Raw genomic sequence first — 16,743 nt, forward strand, 5'->3', positions numbered from 1 at the left:
ATGGTGGGATAATATGGTTACTAATCTTACAAAATCAGCAAATATTGAATGGGAGACAGATCTGCCACCCAGATCCAGCTACATCCAGTCTAGCACCATTGCTACTGAGAACTTAGATTTCGGCCACTTAGGGTTACAATACAGATGTATGGAGGTGTTGAGGGAAGCAAGAAGATGGAAATGCAACACACCAAAATAGGAAAGATTTATATACTAGTGCAGAACTCAAAACTTGATTCCCAATATATCGGTACTATCGGGTGCCTTATGCACATGCAAAAGGAGACACTATAATTACAATCAGTTAAAGTACAACTACTGGCAATAGTAGTATACAGATGAGGCAAATAAGACAGAAGCTTTTTTGGCATATCCTTCGTAAAGGGATTTCTGGAAGGGCTAAAGAGGATTGCATCACCAAGTCCTGCACCCACTCTTATGTGGAATCTCACCCTGGTGGTAACCCAACTAATATAGGCTCCATTTGAGCTTGTGCAGAAGACTGGACAAACATTTCAGAAAATTAAGCAACTTTTTGGACTGTGCAAGAACCATAGCTGAAATTGTATACAGGCAAGGAAGTCATGAGAACAATCCACCGTCATTCTAAGATAATATCTCACTTCCATGTTAACCTATTTATACAGTTACCAGTCTTACCCTTCCCGCCCGCCCCCACCTCCCCCCCCACCCCCAAACACAAAGAACCGTTCACATACAACATGTTAGGAAGTCTATTGTGTATTGCCTATAAGAAACAAATCAGTGTAGCCTGGTGAGCCAATTCTTTGTCGTATTTACACCACTAAATAAAGCCTCACTGGTCACAAAAGGATCTTTCGCAAGAAGGATAACACGGACCATAACCAACATGCTATTACTTAGTGTGAAAAGTGCTGCACAGCAAACCAAGTGCACATTCTACTATTAAAAAAGGAGCCACAGTAGCCTTTATAGCAAACCTATCTCTAAATGACGTTTTCATGGCAGCCACATAGACCTTCACCCACAACTTTAATAAAGTCAGCTGCATGGATATAGACGATAATAGAGAAGCTCAGGTAGAACAGAAGGTTTTAAAACACTACAGGTCACCAAAAAAAAAAACAATGTTCAAATTACTTTTAAAATGACCAATCAGAAATAATATTTCTGTGTGGGATTTTTAACCTGCAAAGTTAGTCAACCCCCTGGAGAACGTATTTTAAAGGTTTTATTATTTATTGTCTAATGTTTCTTACCTTTTTCAAATGGATTGTATAGAAATGTGGTGTATTTTTTTTGTTATACCCATTGGTTAATATTTCTGAATTCCAACTTTTCCCTACTAAGGTATGAAGAAGAAAAATTAAAAAAGAAACGCAAAAGGTATATTTATACACATCTGTACTGAGGTTGCATCCATATTATACTCATTGCACTGCACAAACTAACTTTGTTTGTATTGTTTGGCTTGTACATACAACTTAACTCTATCTTTGTTAAACTTCCATATGGTAAGCTGTAGACTAGTCTTCCCATATGTACTTACATTTGGGATGGATGCCCTTCAAATAGTTTACTTTCAACTGAATAATGACTGATATATCTCTCTCAAAGCATTGCAGCAATTGTTACGCTCAGGTTGTGTGCATATTGAAAGCTGCTTGCTACTTTGTTTTTACTACAAAATCCCTATTTATGATTCGGTAGTGGGAGCAAACTAAATAACAAAAGACATTCACCCGTAACTGTTGAAATATCAGGCTGAATGTAAGAAGTTACATTTAGGGGATATTTTGGGACCTTTCCTTACCTTTTAATGCATAACTTGTACTCTAATATCACCATGTGCAAATATATGATCTCATAGGAAATCATTTCCAGCATAGTCACAGTAGCTGTATTGTGTTTAACGCTTTGATATTGGTTCTAATTTGCAAATTCGTTCACCCAATATGTGCTCCGCTCGGCTGGAACTTTTGCATGTTTTTTTCAATCCAGAACTTAATATTGAATTTAAGTGACAATAAGGTCTCTTTAAAGAATCAGTGGAGTTTAGCCAAATTTTGTCTCAATGAGGAAACGTATTTTTATCAACAGATACAAACATTGTGAAAACGTGTTATACTGTTGATTTGTTTGCAAAGTAGAAACACTGTAATTTAGTTTAACTACTCAAAATATCAAGTTGTAACGAATTACCCTGCAGTCCTGCCCCTTGCAACATTATCAATTGCCTCCAAGAAATATTTTTTTTTTTTTAAAAGGCCACCATCGGTTGTGAGTGGGATATAAAGAGAAGCCTTGTTCATCTAAAGAAAGTAAACTGTATTAGTATTCTTTCATGATTCTCATGTGTGGCTGAAGTTTACTTGAGCGAGGCTCTTATGATTAGTTGGTCTCCCATGCCATAAGAATATCGTCCCATTAGCCTGCTGCATAGTTCCCTTAAATCTGTTTTAAAAGATCTGTTCACTGACTCTCGCTGTTGTTCGCTTTGTCAGAGGTTACCATTTACATTGAGCACGCAGAGTAAATTTTTGTTTGCACATTGAGTGCTTTGTAACTGCTTCAGAAATCATTCTTGGTCTGATTCACAAAGATGTTTTTTCTTTAAGTGAGTTTGACCTGCTCCTGAATTTCCAGGAGTAATACACCTACTCATTAAAAAGCTTTATAACTAGAACCTTCTAAGTCTTTCAGCACATTTTATGCTATAAGCAAGTTTACAATAAATGATGGCATGCGGACTGACCCATAGGCGGAAAAGTGGTTACTCATGAGGTAAACTAGTTCCCAACTCACTTCCAGCTGGTCTAACGTGGCAACGTCTTTAGTGTTCACAGTAATGTGTGATGCAACTTTTCAATAGGCGTTTGCCTCATATAACTTGTTAACCTAGAACAGCAAGCTTTTCTTTCTTTAAGGGACAACTGAATCCAAACTCAAGTAGGCTAGCATTGTTTACATCCCAAAAATAACTGTACATGCATGGCATAATTTTTCTAGGTCACCTGCTGTGACTCGTTTTTGACCTTCGTGCCCCACATGTGGTATGGCAGTGGGGCTGCTTCACTTCCATAAATAAGGTGGTGGTCTCACTGGTGAGGTAAGAATGTAGCAAATACATGAAATCAAATAGGGAAGCATGCCAGAGAGCTGAAAAGCATTTTAACAAAATATAGGGTTATTGTATTTCTATGCCTTAGCGATTTAGATTGTTTTACTGAAGAGCACAAATTTATAAATGGAGTTAAAATACTATTTTGAGAATTCTAGGGTGCCCGCTAGCTAGTACCTCAGATGTTGCTGAATGCTTATTCAACCTAATTAGCCTGCTTGCCTACCTGTAAATAATTCTTTCACCAAATAAACACGTGAAACCATCCCACAGTCACACTCTGCCTCCATGCTTTTAACAAGTTTACTATCCGATCACCTGCTTGCCATTCTAAATTGATTCTAAATTACTTCTGCTTTGACCATGGTTGAATTTTAAATTGAGTTTCTAATATTTCTGATCAATAACAAAAGTGGTACTAATATTATGCAGAGCAGATGTGGAGCAAACACTTGTATCCTACTCCAGTGTTACGGAACAAATGTTCATTGGGTAAATGCAAAAAAAAATTGTAAATCCTTTCTAAATCTGTTAATTTTCAGTGTACTCCACGCTTACAATGCAAAATATTAGTAATTCCTTCAAATCAAATTGAAAAATGTATTCTCATTATATTCTAAATTATATTACCATGTTTAAAATAAATGGCTTCTGATGTTTCATACATGTAAGGCGTTTTACTTTATTTTTCTTGAAATTGCATTTGTTGGATTTCTTGAGACCGTGCAACATTGTTCCCATTTCGGTGTTAATGTACACCGTGTCTGAGATTTTTTTTAATCTGCACTGCTACCTGAGGTAATACAAGCATATATTCCATTAAGGTTTATATTGTGCATTTGTACGTCTGGCCTTTGAGACAGCTTTGTCATGCCAGACTATTTTTTTTTTATCCATATGTTTGTTAAATTGTCTTTCACGCTTTGCTACTGCCGTCCTGCACCATATTCAAAGGGATGGTGGGTCAGCCATCTTTATCCATTTGTTTCCTTCACTTTGAGTAACTGCACAAAGTCTGTGCACCTTGTCCACATCAGACTAAAAATAATTCCTCACTTTTCTATGGCAGGGCTCGTTCAAAATGTGTTCATTATATTAACTAAAAAAATATTCTGTCAGCACTTTGGATGCCCAGTTAGATGGCGTTTTCTAACTCCTTTTTACAGTCGCTGTAAATAAGTGACGCAAGATTGTGGCTTCCTACAATTTGAGTGCTTGGTTGGGAATAGTTTTTTCTTGGCTCTTTGAGAAATAATAAAATGCATGGTACAATTGAAAGGTTTGTTATTTATAAAATCATGAGCAGTACATTAACCACCTCAGAGAATGTTTTTTAAATAATGCATTTTTTATTACAAGAATATGGCAGTCACGTTTATGTGGTTGCATGTTTTTTCCATACTATTTGTGGCATGGACTTGCATTTTAAAAAAAAAAGCATTGCATCAGCACAGGCCAGACCTATTGGGTTTGTAAATGCTTGTTCTGTTTGTGCATGTATTGTAATGTGTATACTTTGTTTATTTATATGCAGCATCTTCATTATGGGTATCCATGTTCAACACCATGTCTGCAACAGGAGCATTCCTACTATGCATGGTCGTTATTATTATACAATAAAAGGGAATTACTTGCAGAAAGTCCTTAAGCATTTTTTTGAACAGGTTTTGAATTGTATATAATCTTCAGTTACTAACTTTTTTAATATGTCATTAAGTTGTTAAATATATGAGTGATCTTTAGTTTGTAACTTGGTTGTCCAATTTGTTAATGGAAACTTCATCATGATATTTTGCTTAGTAAACAACAACTCTCTTTTCGATTCGCATAATCAGAAACTTGCAAAACTACAAAACAACAAGTATTTTGGCATTTTTGAAGAAATCAATGGCTGTCTTCTAAGAAGTAGCGTTAGCTGTTGATAAAAGGAGTATACATATTACTGGGCAAAATATATCAACTGGTAATCAAAAATAAGATTATCGATTCAATAATTAAAATGCCTTTGCTCTATTTATAGGTGTAAAAAATATTTCAAATGTGCTGACATTAATTGGCAATCCCTGTAAAGTCTTTGCTAGTTCTGCATTAAATAACATTCTCTATCATTATATATTTTTGATGTCGGGGTCTTCCCAAGACAGACCACAAAAATGCATTCTAGCAGTGTAGTGTGGTACAGATGATGTTGGTATGCAAGATTTGTTCATATTTATCAAAGGTGGACACAAATTAGCCAAGCATTTTATTAATTGAGTAGAAATCAGTAGGGCGTCATCAAAGTAAGAATCTATGAAACCCCAAATATAAATATGTAATAAAATGCTAGTAAAAAACAATGTAATTGCATAACTTCGTAAAAAAAAAGATATACAAGAATTAACAGTTACATATGTGCTACTTAAGCGATATACCCTTCATTTGAATCACGCCTAGTCTTTGATACAGGATTGCTTCAAAAACAGCACCACTTTATGGGTTTGTGCCAGGAACTGTACATAAATAAATGTAAAATAATGTAGGGTAGTGGGTAGCAACAGAATCGGGGAGATGTAGATTGGCAAAGCCCTCACTACTATCAACCACTTTCTAGGACATTGTTCAATTGAAAAAAATAATTCTTAACTCTCTCTGAATATATTTCTACTCCATCTCAGACTTGGACATTACAAGACTAACATACCAAACATCTTCAAATGCTTCTGCTGCTTCAGCTGATCTATTATTTTCCAGTTGGTTACATTTCACCTGATTTTATTCCTGAGTCTTTGTCATCTACAGTCTTTATTGATGTTGATTATTTCCCCCCCATGGAACCTATCAAACCTACTTATGAACCCTCAAAACAATTTCCGCCTCCCACAATGGAATTCCAGCAGCCAGCACCATGCATCACATATTATTCACCTATTCTAAAAACTGCAGTAGACTAGTAGCTGGGGATATATAGGACTTGTTGGTTCGCCAAGAACCCGTGGAACCCAGAACCAATAACTGAGCAGCGTCTTGCAATTGTCTTTTTGATTGTGAACAGGGTATATAGCAATTCATTTTGGAAAATATAAACACGGAAAAATCTGTATTAAAGGCACCTATGTTTTTATGAAATGGGAACAAAATGTGAAACAGTAGCTATTTGCACATCTCCAAAATTGTGGGGACCCATACCAGCATGTGAACATAGGACATTTTTCTAAGTGACTTCTTTTTTACACATTGTCTTACATTTGGAAGGCAGAAATGCACTGAAAGTCAATAGGTAATAAAAGTTGCTCTACAATTCTATGTTCCCCTAAGTCTCCCGATAAAAATGGTACCTCACTTGTGAGGCTCGGTGTAGTGCCCACGACAGGAAACGGCCCAAAACGCATGCTGCACACACCACATTTTCACAGTGAAAACTGATCCTTTTTTTGTAAAGTGCCTAGCTGTAGATTTTGAACCTTAGTTCTGCCGGCACCTAAAGAAAACATAGCAAACCTATACATTTTTAGGGCTCGCCTTTCCTATTCCGCAGGAATAGGAAAAAGAGACCTAATGCAGCTAAACCTTTACTTAAGGCCAAGGGCTCTCCCCAATAGCGGATTTTGGGAAGTGCACGCCTCGTGCACGAGCTTGCCTGAGCCTTCTGCCTATCAGCCTGCTAGTTCTCCTCCCCTAATTATTCACTTCACTTATTCACGGCCGCAGGCCGTGACTTTGGCTCTTCAAAGGCTCTGCTCCCCGCCTGCACTTCACGGCCGCCAGGCCGTGCCCCTGTCGCTTCATCTGCTTGCCTTCTGTCCCTTAATCTCCCCGTGACTCCCCCCTCACCTCTCCCACTCCACTGCTTCAGGCCCCCACCATTTGCTCAGGACATTGCTTGTTTTAACTTGATTCACGGCTTCCAGCACGGTTCTTCTGCTCTTCTCTTCCGTTTCAGTGCCTGCCACTTATTGCCGCGTTATGCTTGCCTCTACTTTTCCCTTTTATTAGGCTCAGGTTTCCCCTTGACTATATTTTCACTGCAGCCCTCATTTCATCTCCTTCATTAATGTAGTCAACTCACATTCAAGCAAAACACTACAGTGCTCATTCCTTCACTCTCCATTTTTCTTACATATGAATTGAACTAAAGTTAGCAGGGTTACCCCTCCCCCTGTCATTTGTCGCTCACACAAGAACGGTCCGCATTCGCCAATCCTTCATTTTTTATTTTTTTTGGGTATTTTCAGTTTCACGGCTCCTTCCAAAGTGCTCTGTATCTAAGCTTCGCCTGACCTCGGGTAAATAAAGACATTTATCAAGCGTGCCCTAGTAGTCAGTTGATGTAGCAGCCTTTTTTAATTCAAATAATCTGGATCTGTGAGAAATATTCAACAAAACAAACTCCACAAAGCCATCCGCACATCAAAGCTATCAGACTCGCGCTGGCCTCACTTCTCCTCCCCCCTATTTGCTCTCTCTCCATCTGCGCACTAACCAGGCAGGCCACCCCCTCCTTCTCCAGCACGCGCCCTATTCTCTCTCTAATGTATTTTCAGTTTCACGGCTCCTTCCAGAGTGCTCTGTATCTAAGCTTCGCCTGACCTCGGGTAAATAAAGAAATTCATCAAGCGTGCCCTAGTAGTCAGTTGATGTAGCAGCCTTTTTTAATTCAAATAATCTGCATCTGTGAGAAATATTCAACAAAACAAACTCCAGCGGTGTACACAAATCATTCCTGCCGGCTCCACGAGTTAGGGTTCTTCTTACATCATTGCAATGGACTTGCTTTGCTGGAATGTAAAACTAATTGGCTGTGAGTTAGCTGAATTTCCGAGCAGAACGAGAGCCGGGTAAATCAACAGAAGAGTGTAGAGGAATCTGCATTGACATGGCTGCCAAAAAGTAGCTAATTTGCCTCGAAGGATGGCTCAGTGAGGTAACTTTGATCTATGGGACATGAGTTCTAATCCCAGTAAGGCCAACTCAGACTTTCATCTTCAGAGGCCTGTTAAGTGGTTGTCATTAAATTCTGTAGTTGCAATTCATTGTGTATATAAGGTATTTACACATTTTCAGAGATGCAGAACAAAGCTCTACATTATATCCTGCTTTTTATTGCAAACCACGTTCTCTGTGATTATTTCAGCAATGCGGGCACTTATTGCATAGTGATCGTGGTGTTGTTGGCACTCAGCATAAGGTGAAGAAATACTGGTAACTTCTAGGCACACAGTCAATTCCTCACTAGCGTCACAAATACGGGGTTTCAAGGAAACTAAAACTCTTAAGCCCGCGGAAACACAGCAGAAAACCTTTATCGGAAAGCCGTCAACTTGGCTGGGTTATTTTTGGTGTAAATGCAATTCTGAGTGGGCCTCTTTTTATGGCCACCTGCTCGTCCTAAATACCAACGGCGCTGACATACTGGGAATACATGGAATTTCTCTGCAACACTCAGACTCTCTGTAAAGTTACTGTTTTACCCTATACTATATTTATGCTAAAATGTTTGACAGCAGATGTTGCCATTGGCGTTTGGGATTGAATTTATTGTATTGCCTGTAATACCTGCCTTCAAGCAGCATTAAGTGATGTTTCTTTGTTGATTGATTGAATACATATGAGAAAAGGGATTATTTTTTTGGAGTTTAGAAAACAAACCACGAGTGCATCGATCAGTTAGGATCCCTTGCACAATAGTCTACAAATGGGTTAACTGTAGGTTAAAAGTACTTTAAGGTACCTGTTGGTGCACATTTGAGAATACATTTAAGGCAATCTTGTGCTTACTTATTGCTTCACTATCTTATTGATTTAGCAATAAAAGCCTCATTCTTGGGTGAATCTTTTCAAAGTTTTATTTTCAAGTGTTTGTGTTTTTCAACCTGAATCATATTTAATCGTACATCATCATCCTTGACTGTTAATGTTGCCTGCATTGATTTTTGCCTCCATTTATTCTCTATTGCTCTCCTCTCTCTCCCTCTCTCACTCCACTCCCTCTCCTCTCCCTCCTTCCCTCCCGTCCTCCCTCCTTCCCTCTCGTCCTCCCTCTCTCTCCCTCCCCTCACTCTCTCTCACTCTCTCCCTTTCCCTCACTTCCCTCTCTCTCTCCTCACTCCTCTCTACTCTCTCACCCTCTCTCTTCTCTCTCCCCTCTCTCTTTACCTTCCCCCTTCTCTCCTTTTTCTCCCTCTCCCCATCTCCCCCTCTCTATCCCCTCTCTCTCCCCTCCGTCCTTCGCTCTCGTCCTCCCCCTCTCTCCCTCTACCCTCTCTCCCTCTCTCCCTTTCCCTCACTTCCCTCTCCCTCTCTCCATTTTCCTCTCTTCCCTCTCCCCGTCTCCCTCTCCCCTCCTCTCTCCCCTCCTCTCTCTCCTCTCTCCCTCTCTTTACCCTCTCCCCCCTCGACTTTTTCTCCATCTCCCACTCAGCACCACCACAGCACCACTCGGCACCACTCAGCACCACCACAGCATCACTCAGCACCACTCAGCACCACCACAGCATCACTCAGCACCACCACAGCATCACTCAGCAACACCACAGCATCACTCAGCAAGCACCTCTCACCATCACCCCAGCATCACCCCAGCATCACCCCAGCATCACCCCAGCATCACCCCAGCACCACCACAGCACCACTCAGCGCTACCCCAGCATCACTCAGCGCTACCCCAGCATCACTCAGCGCTACCCCAGCATCACTCAGCACCACCGCATTATCACTCAGCACCACCACATTATCACTCGGCGCCACCCCAGCATCACTCGGCGCCACCCCAGCATCACTCGGCGCCAGCCCAGCATCACTCGGCGCCAGCCCAGCATCACTCGGCGCCAGCCCAGCATCACTCGGCGCCAGCCCAGCATCACTCGGCGCCAGCCCAGCATCACTCGGCGCCAGCCCAGCATCACCCGGCGCCACCCCCGCATCACCCGGCGCCACCCCCGCATCACCCGGCGCCACCCCCGCATCACCCGGCGCCACCCCCGCATCACCCGGCGCCACCCCCGCATCACCCGGCGCCACCCCCGCATCACCCGGCGCCACCCCCGCATCACCCGGCGCCACCCCCGCATCACCCGGCGCCACCCCCGCATCACCCGGCGCCACCCCCGCATCACCCGGCGCCACCCCCGCATCACCCGGCGCCACCCCCGCATCACCCGGCGCCACCCCCGCATCACCCGGCGCCACCCCCGCATCACCCGGCGCCACCCCCGCATCACTCGGCGCCACCCCCGCATCACTCGGCGCCACCCCCGCATCACTCGGCGCCACCCCCGCATCACTGGTTCAAATATGTTCTTTCAATGTTTCTAGCTGTTTTCAAGCTTTCACGCTTTATTACAAATCACAAAAAAATGTTAATATTTCACTTCTGTTCTTGGATTTTTGTCACAATAAAAAACACTGAACATAATCTTCACAAAAGTTATTTACAAAAATGTAAGCTATTGCCATTAAAAATTAAATAAATTATTTAAGTATTAATTATTTAAAAAAAATAATCATTATTTGTAATATCAATACATCTAAGTCACGTAAATACAAAACATGTTGCATTACAAATGCTATAGGTGTCACATTTGCGAAGGTTATAACTATTGGCATTGTAAATGACAAAGCTATTAATTTAACTATTTGAAAAAATAACACATAAATTAAAAAAAAACATTTATAAGACCAATAGCTCAAACTTTCCTAATGCGAGCCCTATTGCATTTCCAATGCTTGTTGAAAACTAGACACCCAGGGGAATCCAGGATGGGGTGACGCTCTCACCAGGTTCTGTTATCTCGAATCCCTTGCAATCGTCAAACTTTGCAAAAAAAATGTAAAAAACAATTTTCCGACATTTCTTTGGTGGAAAGTTCTGGAATCTGCATGGATCCACTAAGTTCCACCCAACCCGCATTCCCCAAAGTCTTCAGAGAATAATGGTACCTCACTTGTGTGGGTAGGCCTAGTGCCCACGACCGGAAACGGCCCAAATCGAAACGTGGACACACCACATTTTCACTGTGAAAACTGACCCTTCTTTTGCAAAGTGCCAAGCTGTAGTTTTTGAGCCCTAGCTCTGCTGGCGCCTAGGGAAACCTAGCAAACCTATGCATTTTTGAAAACTAGACACCCAGGGGAATCCAGGATGGGAGACTTGTCTGGCTCTCACCAGGTTCTGTTACCCAGAATCCCTTGCAAACCTCAAACTTTGTAAAAGAAAAGAAAGTAAACACTTTTCCTCGGTGGCAAATATTGTAATATACTGCTAAAACTGTTTGTTTACATTGTGGTGTTATAACACCTGGTGAAGTGTGTGCAACAAATTCAAGCCTCTGTGCTTGTGATAACTCGATCTTTCAATCTAGCCACATCCTCCACCGCTCCAACTCTTGGAACACTTACCTGGTCCACTACAACAAGGCTGCCTATTACAGACTCCTGAACCTTAGCAAAAGTCATCTTTGACTCAGGACAACAATCCTTGAATACACCAAAAGCTTTAAAGGTTGCCAAGTGGAAAAGATGGATAGCCAACTTCTTATACCATATGTAAGCCTTACGAAGAGCAGTGTAAGGTTCCAGCCCCTGATCTACTCTCTATCAAAACCACCCATGTGCCTATTGTAGTTTAAAATGCATACAGGTTTGCGCACTTCAGCAACCTGACCCCAAACAGTCGCAGGTGAAGTATTTCCATTTTGGATGGTAGTCTGCAATTAGACATCTCTTGTGTCTTAAAACTTCACAGCTAGAAGTTCTTGCTACGCAGTACACTGTCCCAGCACAAGCTTTTGACAAACTAGTTCTTTTGGGAAACCTTTACAGTTGAAGAGGATTGTGCCACAAGCAACAGTGTCCTCTTTGGCCAATTCCCTGGACAAGTTATCTACATATAAATGGTGACCTTTGTTAAAAAGTACGCTACCAAGTTCCCACACAATTTTCTCATTCACTCCAAAAGTTGACGGACAACGAGGGAGGTCAATCCTGGAATCCCTCCCGGTGTACACCCTGAAATTGGAGACATATCCAGACCTACTGTCACACAGCATATACATCTTAATTCCATAGCGTGCCCTCTTGTTAGGAATGTATTACCTAAAAACCAAGCAGCCCTTGAACAAGACAAAGACTCATCCATTGCTATTTCTTTCCCTGGAGCATAGATCTCAGAAAATCGATCTACAAAGTGATCAATGACAGGCCGAATCTTGAAAAGACCATCACAATCAGGGTGATTTTGTGGCAATGCTAAACCATTATTGACAAAATGCAGCATCCGAAGCAGAAGCAAATACCTATCACAGCTCATGAGTACCAGAAATATAGCTGTTGCCATCAAGGGACTAGTAGACCAATATCAAGACATTGATGGCTTCCATAGCAAGACTATCAAAAAAAGTTAACCCCAAGAATTTCTTCAACTCATCCAGATGTGTGAGTCCACCGGGTAGCTCTAGAGTGCGGCCTAAGGCTGGCACTGTTGTCTGTCAAATACTGTTCAGCATACACATTGGTCTGTTCCACAATCACACGCTATTATCTATATATACTCACTATTGTTTTTCATCAAATTCAATACGTTTTCTTGAGACTATGTGCGGTACTTCTGTCTAAGACCGAACATATATGTCACTTTTATTTGCAGAATGCTCCCCTGACGAAGGGCAGAACTCATGCCCGAAATGCACTGGGATTAATCGTAAACGGGGATGAACACTGATGTAAAGCTTCGAACTCTTATATGAGATCATAATGAACTTTTGAATAATGATGAATTCATTGAATGGAGAGAACCTTGAAAAGGATTGTGGTCATTAAACTCAATTAATAAACTTCCTTGGTTAGAGTATCACTCTTACTTTTTCTACAACAAGATTGAACCAAACCTTTAGTCCTCTGCGCTGTGCACAGGGGGACAACTCCTATGCAGGAGTTGCATCAGCTTGGTATTTGGACAACACTTTAAGGAACAGAAAGTGAAGCCCCAGTAGCACGTGACACCCATTAGCTCGTTTAGACTGGACACTTTAGGTTGTGTGTGTCCTCTCTGTGTGATTATATTTGCTCATGAATCTGACAAAATTCCTGCATAGGATTGCCACGAGATTCAATACCTGAAGTGCATTAGTGTTGCGCAAGGTGTTTTGCACTAAACTAAAATTAATATTTTGTGACAGTCCTATACAGAAAATGTTTTACTTATTAATAACGTATCGCTTTGTGTTCCTCACAGCCACTATTAAAGATTGCAGCAGCACTCTACACAAATTTAAATACTATTAAATAATAATTGTAGTGATATAAGTTGTGTGAGTAGCATCAAAAAGTCTTAAAAAGTCTTAAGGCAACTCTTCTGTTGTCCAGTTCAGTAGAATAATAATTGAATTGAATTGTATAGCGTAGTAACCTATTTGAATTTTGAGGCCAGGCTGGCTAGAACTGTGTGTTTTAAGTTCACTCTAAGAGCCTCACTCTCTACTCCTGTCTTATAATGCAACTCTCGCACATGCAGTATATATCACATCGCATTCAAGCATTTTAGTTCTTCCATTTAAGTCTTTTGTTTGCCCTTACTCCAGTAATAACCCTCTTAAACTAAATTCTTGATGTACTTATCTTATTATCTTAAGATTGTTTTTTTTCTGTTTTAATCTTTTTTTTAATATTAACACTTAGGATGCATTATTCCCATGCAAGGATTATTATTTCTAGGTATCGGGGTTGTCCACCCAGTGAATGGTTAAATCCATTCAGGTTTTTAGGATATCCACAATGAATTTGCATGAGGAAGATTTAAATATAATTAATTTTATTGGTGGTTATTTGCATGTTATTCCATTCCTAAACCTTTCTACATTGTATTATTCAGGATTTCTACAAGACCCTGCCAGGTTCCTACTTTGCATTATGTTTTATATTAATATAGAGCTATCTAGCATCAATTTGATATTTATATAAGTGGCCTTTTCTTCTAGCCTTTTTACAGTGCAAGTGATGCAGCTGGATGTCTTAATGTTTATTCTATGAGAACACAATTTAGTAGTGTCTTGTTTTATTCCTCTTGAGTACTGCAAATCTACTTGGAATTGAATTTTATCCACAGTTTGTAAGAAATTACTTTCTGAACGTAAATGAGCTGATATTGCATAATAATTGTTTAGTTTTTCAAAATATAGCTGAAATAAAAGCGTTTTTACTGTCAATTATATTCTTGATCAAATGTTTTTTTTTTTTTTTAATCAAGCAGTGTTGACAAAGAACTGAATAGTAAGCAAGAAGAAAGGCTGACTGGTCTGTAAGTGGAAAGTGCAAGACAAGAAAGACTGAAGAATGCGCAGATGGAGAGCCACTTGTGTTTTTACTTTCATTGCAATGTTGTTTGGCTGTTTACTTCAAATATTGTCTATTGCAAAAGGTGCCTTGATACTTTCCCATAGACTAGCGTACAAGGAACTCATCACTACTGTAATGGTTAGCCTAACGTCAATTAACCTTAAAAAGACAAAGCCTCTCACTGTTTTTACAAAATAATTCTTTGTAAATCTACATTATGAACAATAGTCATCACGTCTGCTAAAATGTTGCTGTAGTAAATATTCTTAAAGCTACCCGTTTAAGGTTTCCACATACCGTCCTGAATATATATGCAAGGCAGTGAAATATGATGCATGTGTCACACAAACAGATCACATCTTCAGGAGTCTCCTTGGTGAAGCCACGCTACATGGAAAGAGTGAACCTTTTCCTTCCCACTTACCCCGGGATACTTGGACTAAAGAATTTTTGTAATTCTCCCAAAAAGGTTGTTTGCCTGGGACTAAACCAAGACCGAGTCACACTATGGAAAAATGCATTCATCATGCACCAAGTGGTCAGGTTAAATTTGTTTAACCCCTTCGATGCTGATGACGAGCTCAGCTCGTCATCACCCACGGGTGGCGTGTGCTGATGACGAGCTGAGCTCGTCATGTATCGCGGTAATTGAAAAAATGCCGCACAGCGCAAAAATCACCGCAGCAGCGATGCGGTTAAGACATAGAAGCCTGACAGTAATGGAAAAGGCAAACAATACTCAGATGGTTGTCATGAATAGTGGGCAGCAAAGAGTTGTATCTAGACACTCCACATTTTTAAATAGTTTTCGGCCAGCTTGAGAAATTCATTGGCGATGGTAAACTCATGGAAACATTAAAGGAACAGTTTTGGCATATAAAGTGGCGCATACCACCAGTCTTCACTTTAGACGCACTGGCTTCATAGCAGCTGAATCTTCTTTTAACTGTTACCTTGATAGCGACCTAATATTGTATTATAATCAATTTTATATTTTATAATGCTGAATGTCAAAGAACCTCATTTTATAGGTCCAGTTGCAGTTGCTTATCTGAATGATGCATGTTCTTCAGTAAACTATTTATATTCATAAAAAGGTAAAGGACAGAGATAATATATATATTTTTATGAACTTTTCGGAGCAATATTTTGTTATGTTGTGCTCTGCCAGAGGACTAGTCTTTGAAGACAAACAAGGCCATAATAAACTGCAGAGTCACTTTTGTGCAAATCACATGTTGAACATTTGTGTTGTAGAAGTTAATGTTCTCAAATATAGTATAATGCTTATATTAGTAATGTGAAACCTATCCGTAATTGTACATGTAACTAAATATATGTAGATTGTGGTGATACCAGTCAAAACAGACTATTGTTTTTATATTGAAATGCGTGTGTTTCAATAAAAAGGTCATCTCGTATAGGCAATGCCTCCACCTACATACAGGCTGCTATCAGAGTTGTTCGTAAGAAAACAGCATCTATTTAATTTTGATTTTCACAAGATGTGACTTAAAACTCAGTTCAGCAGCGGAGCGGCCTTTAACAGTATTGAACTATTTGCAATAGTGTGTGGCCAGATGTGCGGCCAGACTAGTCGCCTATTGAAAGTGTGACCAGTGCACTTTGCTGATCCTTTAACAACTTTTCTCATTATCATAGATGCCTTACTTTTGCATTGTCATTTTTGGGAGAACTTTGTGAAATACACTGTAAAAAGGCCTCTAAATTTGGGGGGAGGATGCAATATTTTAAGACATTTATGTTTTAAAAGGTAAGAACAGTTTAGGAACTGAAGAAGTAAGTGTAGAGCTCTGGCACCAGGCTATCGACATTTGCAGTTATGAATTCAGATGTATATAGAGAACCTAATCTTTAAAGTCTGTAGGTAATGTGGATTGTACAGAAAATGCAACTCCAGGGCAGCCCTAAGATAAACAACTATTAGGAGTTAGAGTGAAGTACTAAATATAGGGATTTTTGTGGTTCTTAAGGTGTACATTGCTGTGCCTTTTGGGGTAAGTGAGAAACGTCCCACAAATCATTAAATCCTAAGTACAATAGGAGATGCCATGAGGAGGTATATCTCAGATGGGGCTACATCAGTTACCTCCCTTTATGCCAGAAAGGAAATGCACACATTTCTAAGAAAAGAAGTGATACGTGTCTCTGACTTCCCTCTTTTGTGAGTTAGTCTTTTAGTCTGGAAGTGTCTGTTGTCATACAAACCTATTCGAGAATCTCTTCATCTGCAGGTGATAAATGAAGCCCCACTCTTCTGCATTCAAAATGGTTAGTATTTCATTAGTGTACAATTTAAAAAAATCAAA

General features: G+C 40.1%; 1 protein-coding gene across 1 annotated transcript in view; it reads left to right on the plus strand.

Annotated features, from left to right (window-relative positions):
* Positions 1–15,855, plus strand: part of LOC147729128 (BCL2/adenovirus E1B 19 kDa protein-interacting protein 2-like) — a 56,613-nt gene extending 40,758 nt beyond the window's left edge. The window contains exons 5-6 of the mRNA XM_086959798.1: positions 1,333–1,368; positions 14,325–15,855. Of these exons, the coding sequence (XP_086815924.1) occupies positions 1,333–1,368; positions 14,325–14,379 (91 nt within the window). The 3' untranslated portion in view covers positions 14,380–15,855. The remainder of the gene's footprint in view (positions 1–1,332; positions 1,369–14,324) is intronic.
* Positions 15,856–16,743: the final 888 nt, after the last annotated feature.

This window comes from Lissotriton vulgaris, chromosome 2_2 (genome assembly GCF_964263255.1).
Source record: "Lissotriton vulgaris chromosome 2_2, aLisVul1.2, whole genome shotgun sequence".
Taxonomy (NCBI): Eukaryota; Metazoa; Chordata; class Amphibia; order Caudata; family Salamandridae; genus Lissotriton; species Lissotriton vulgaris.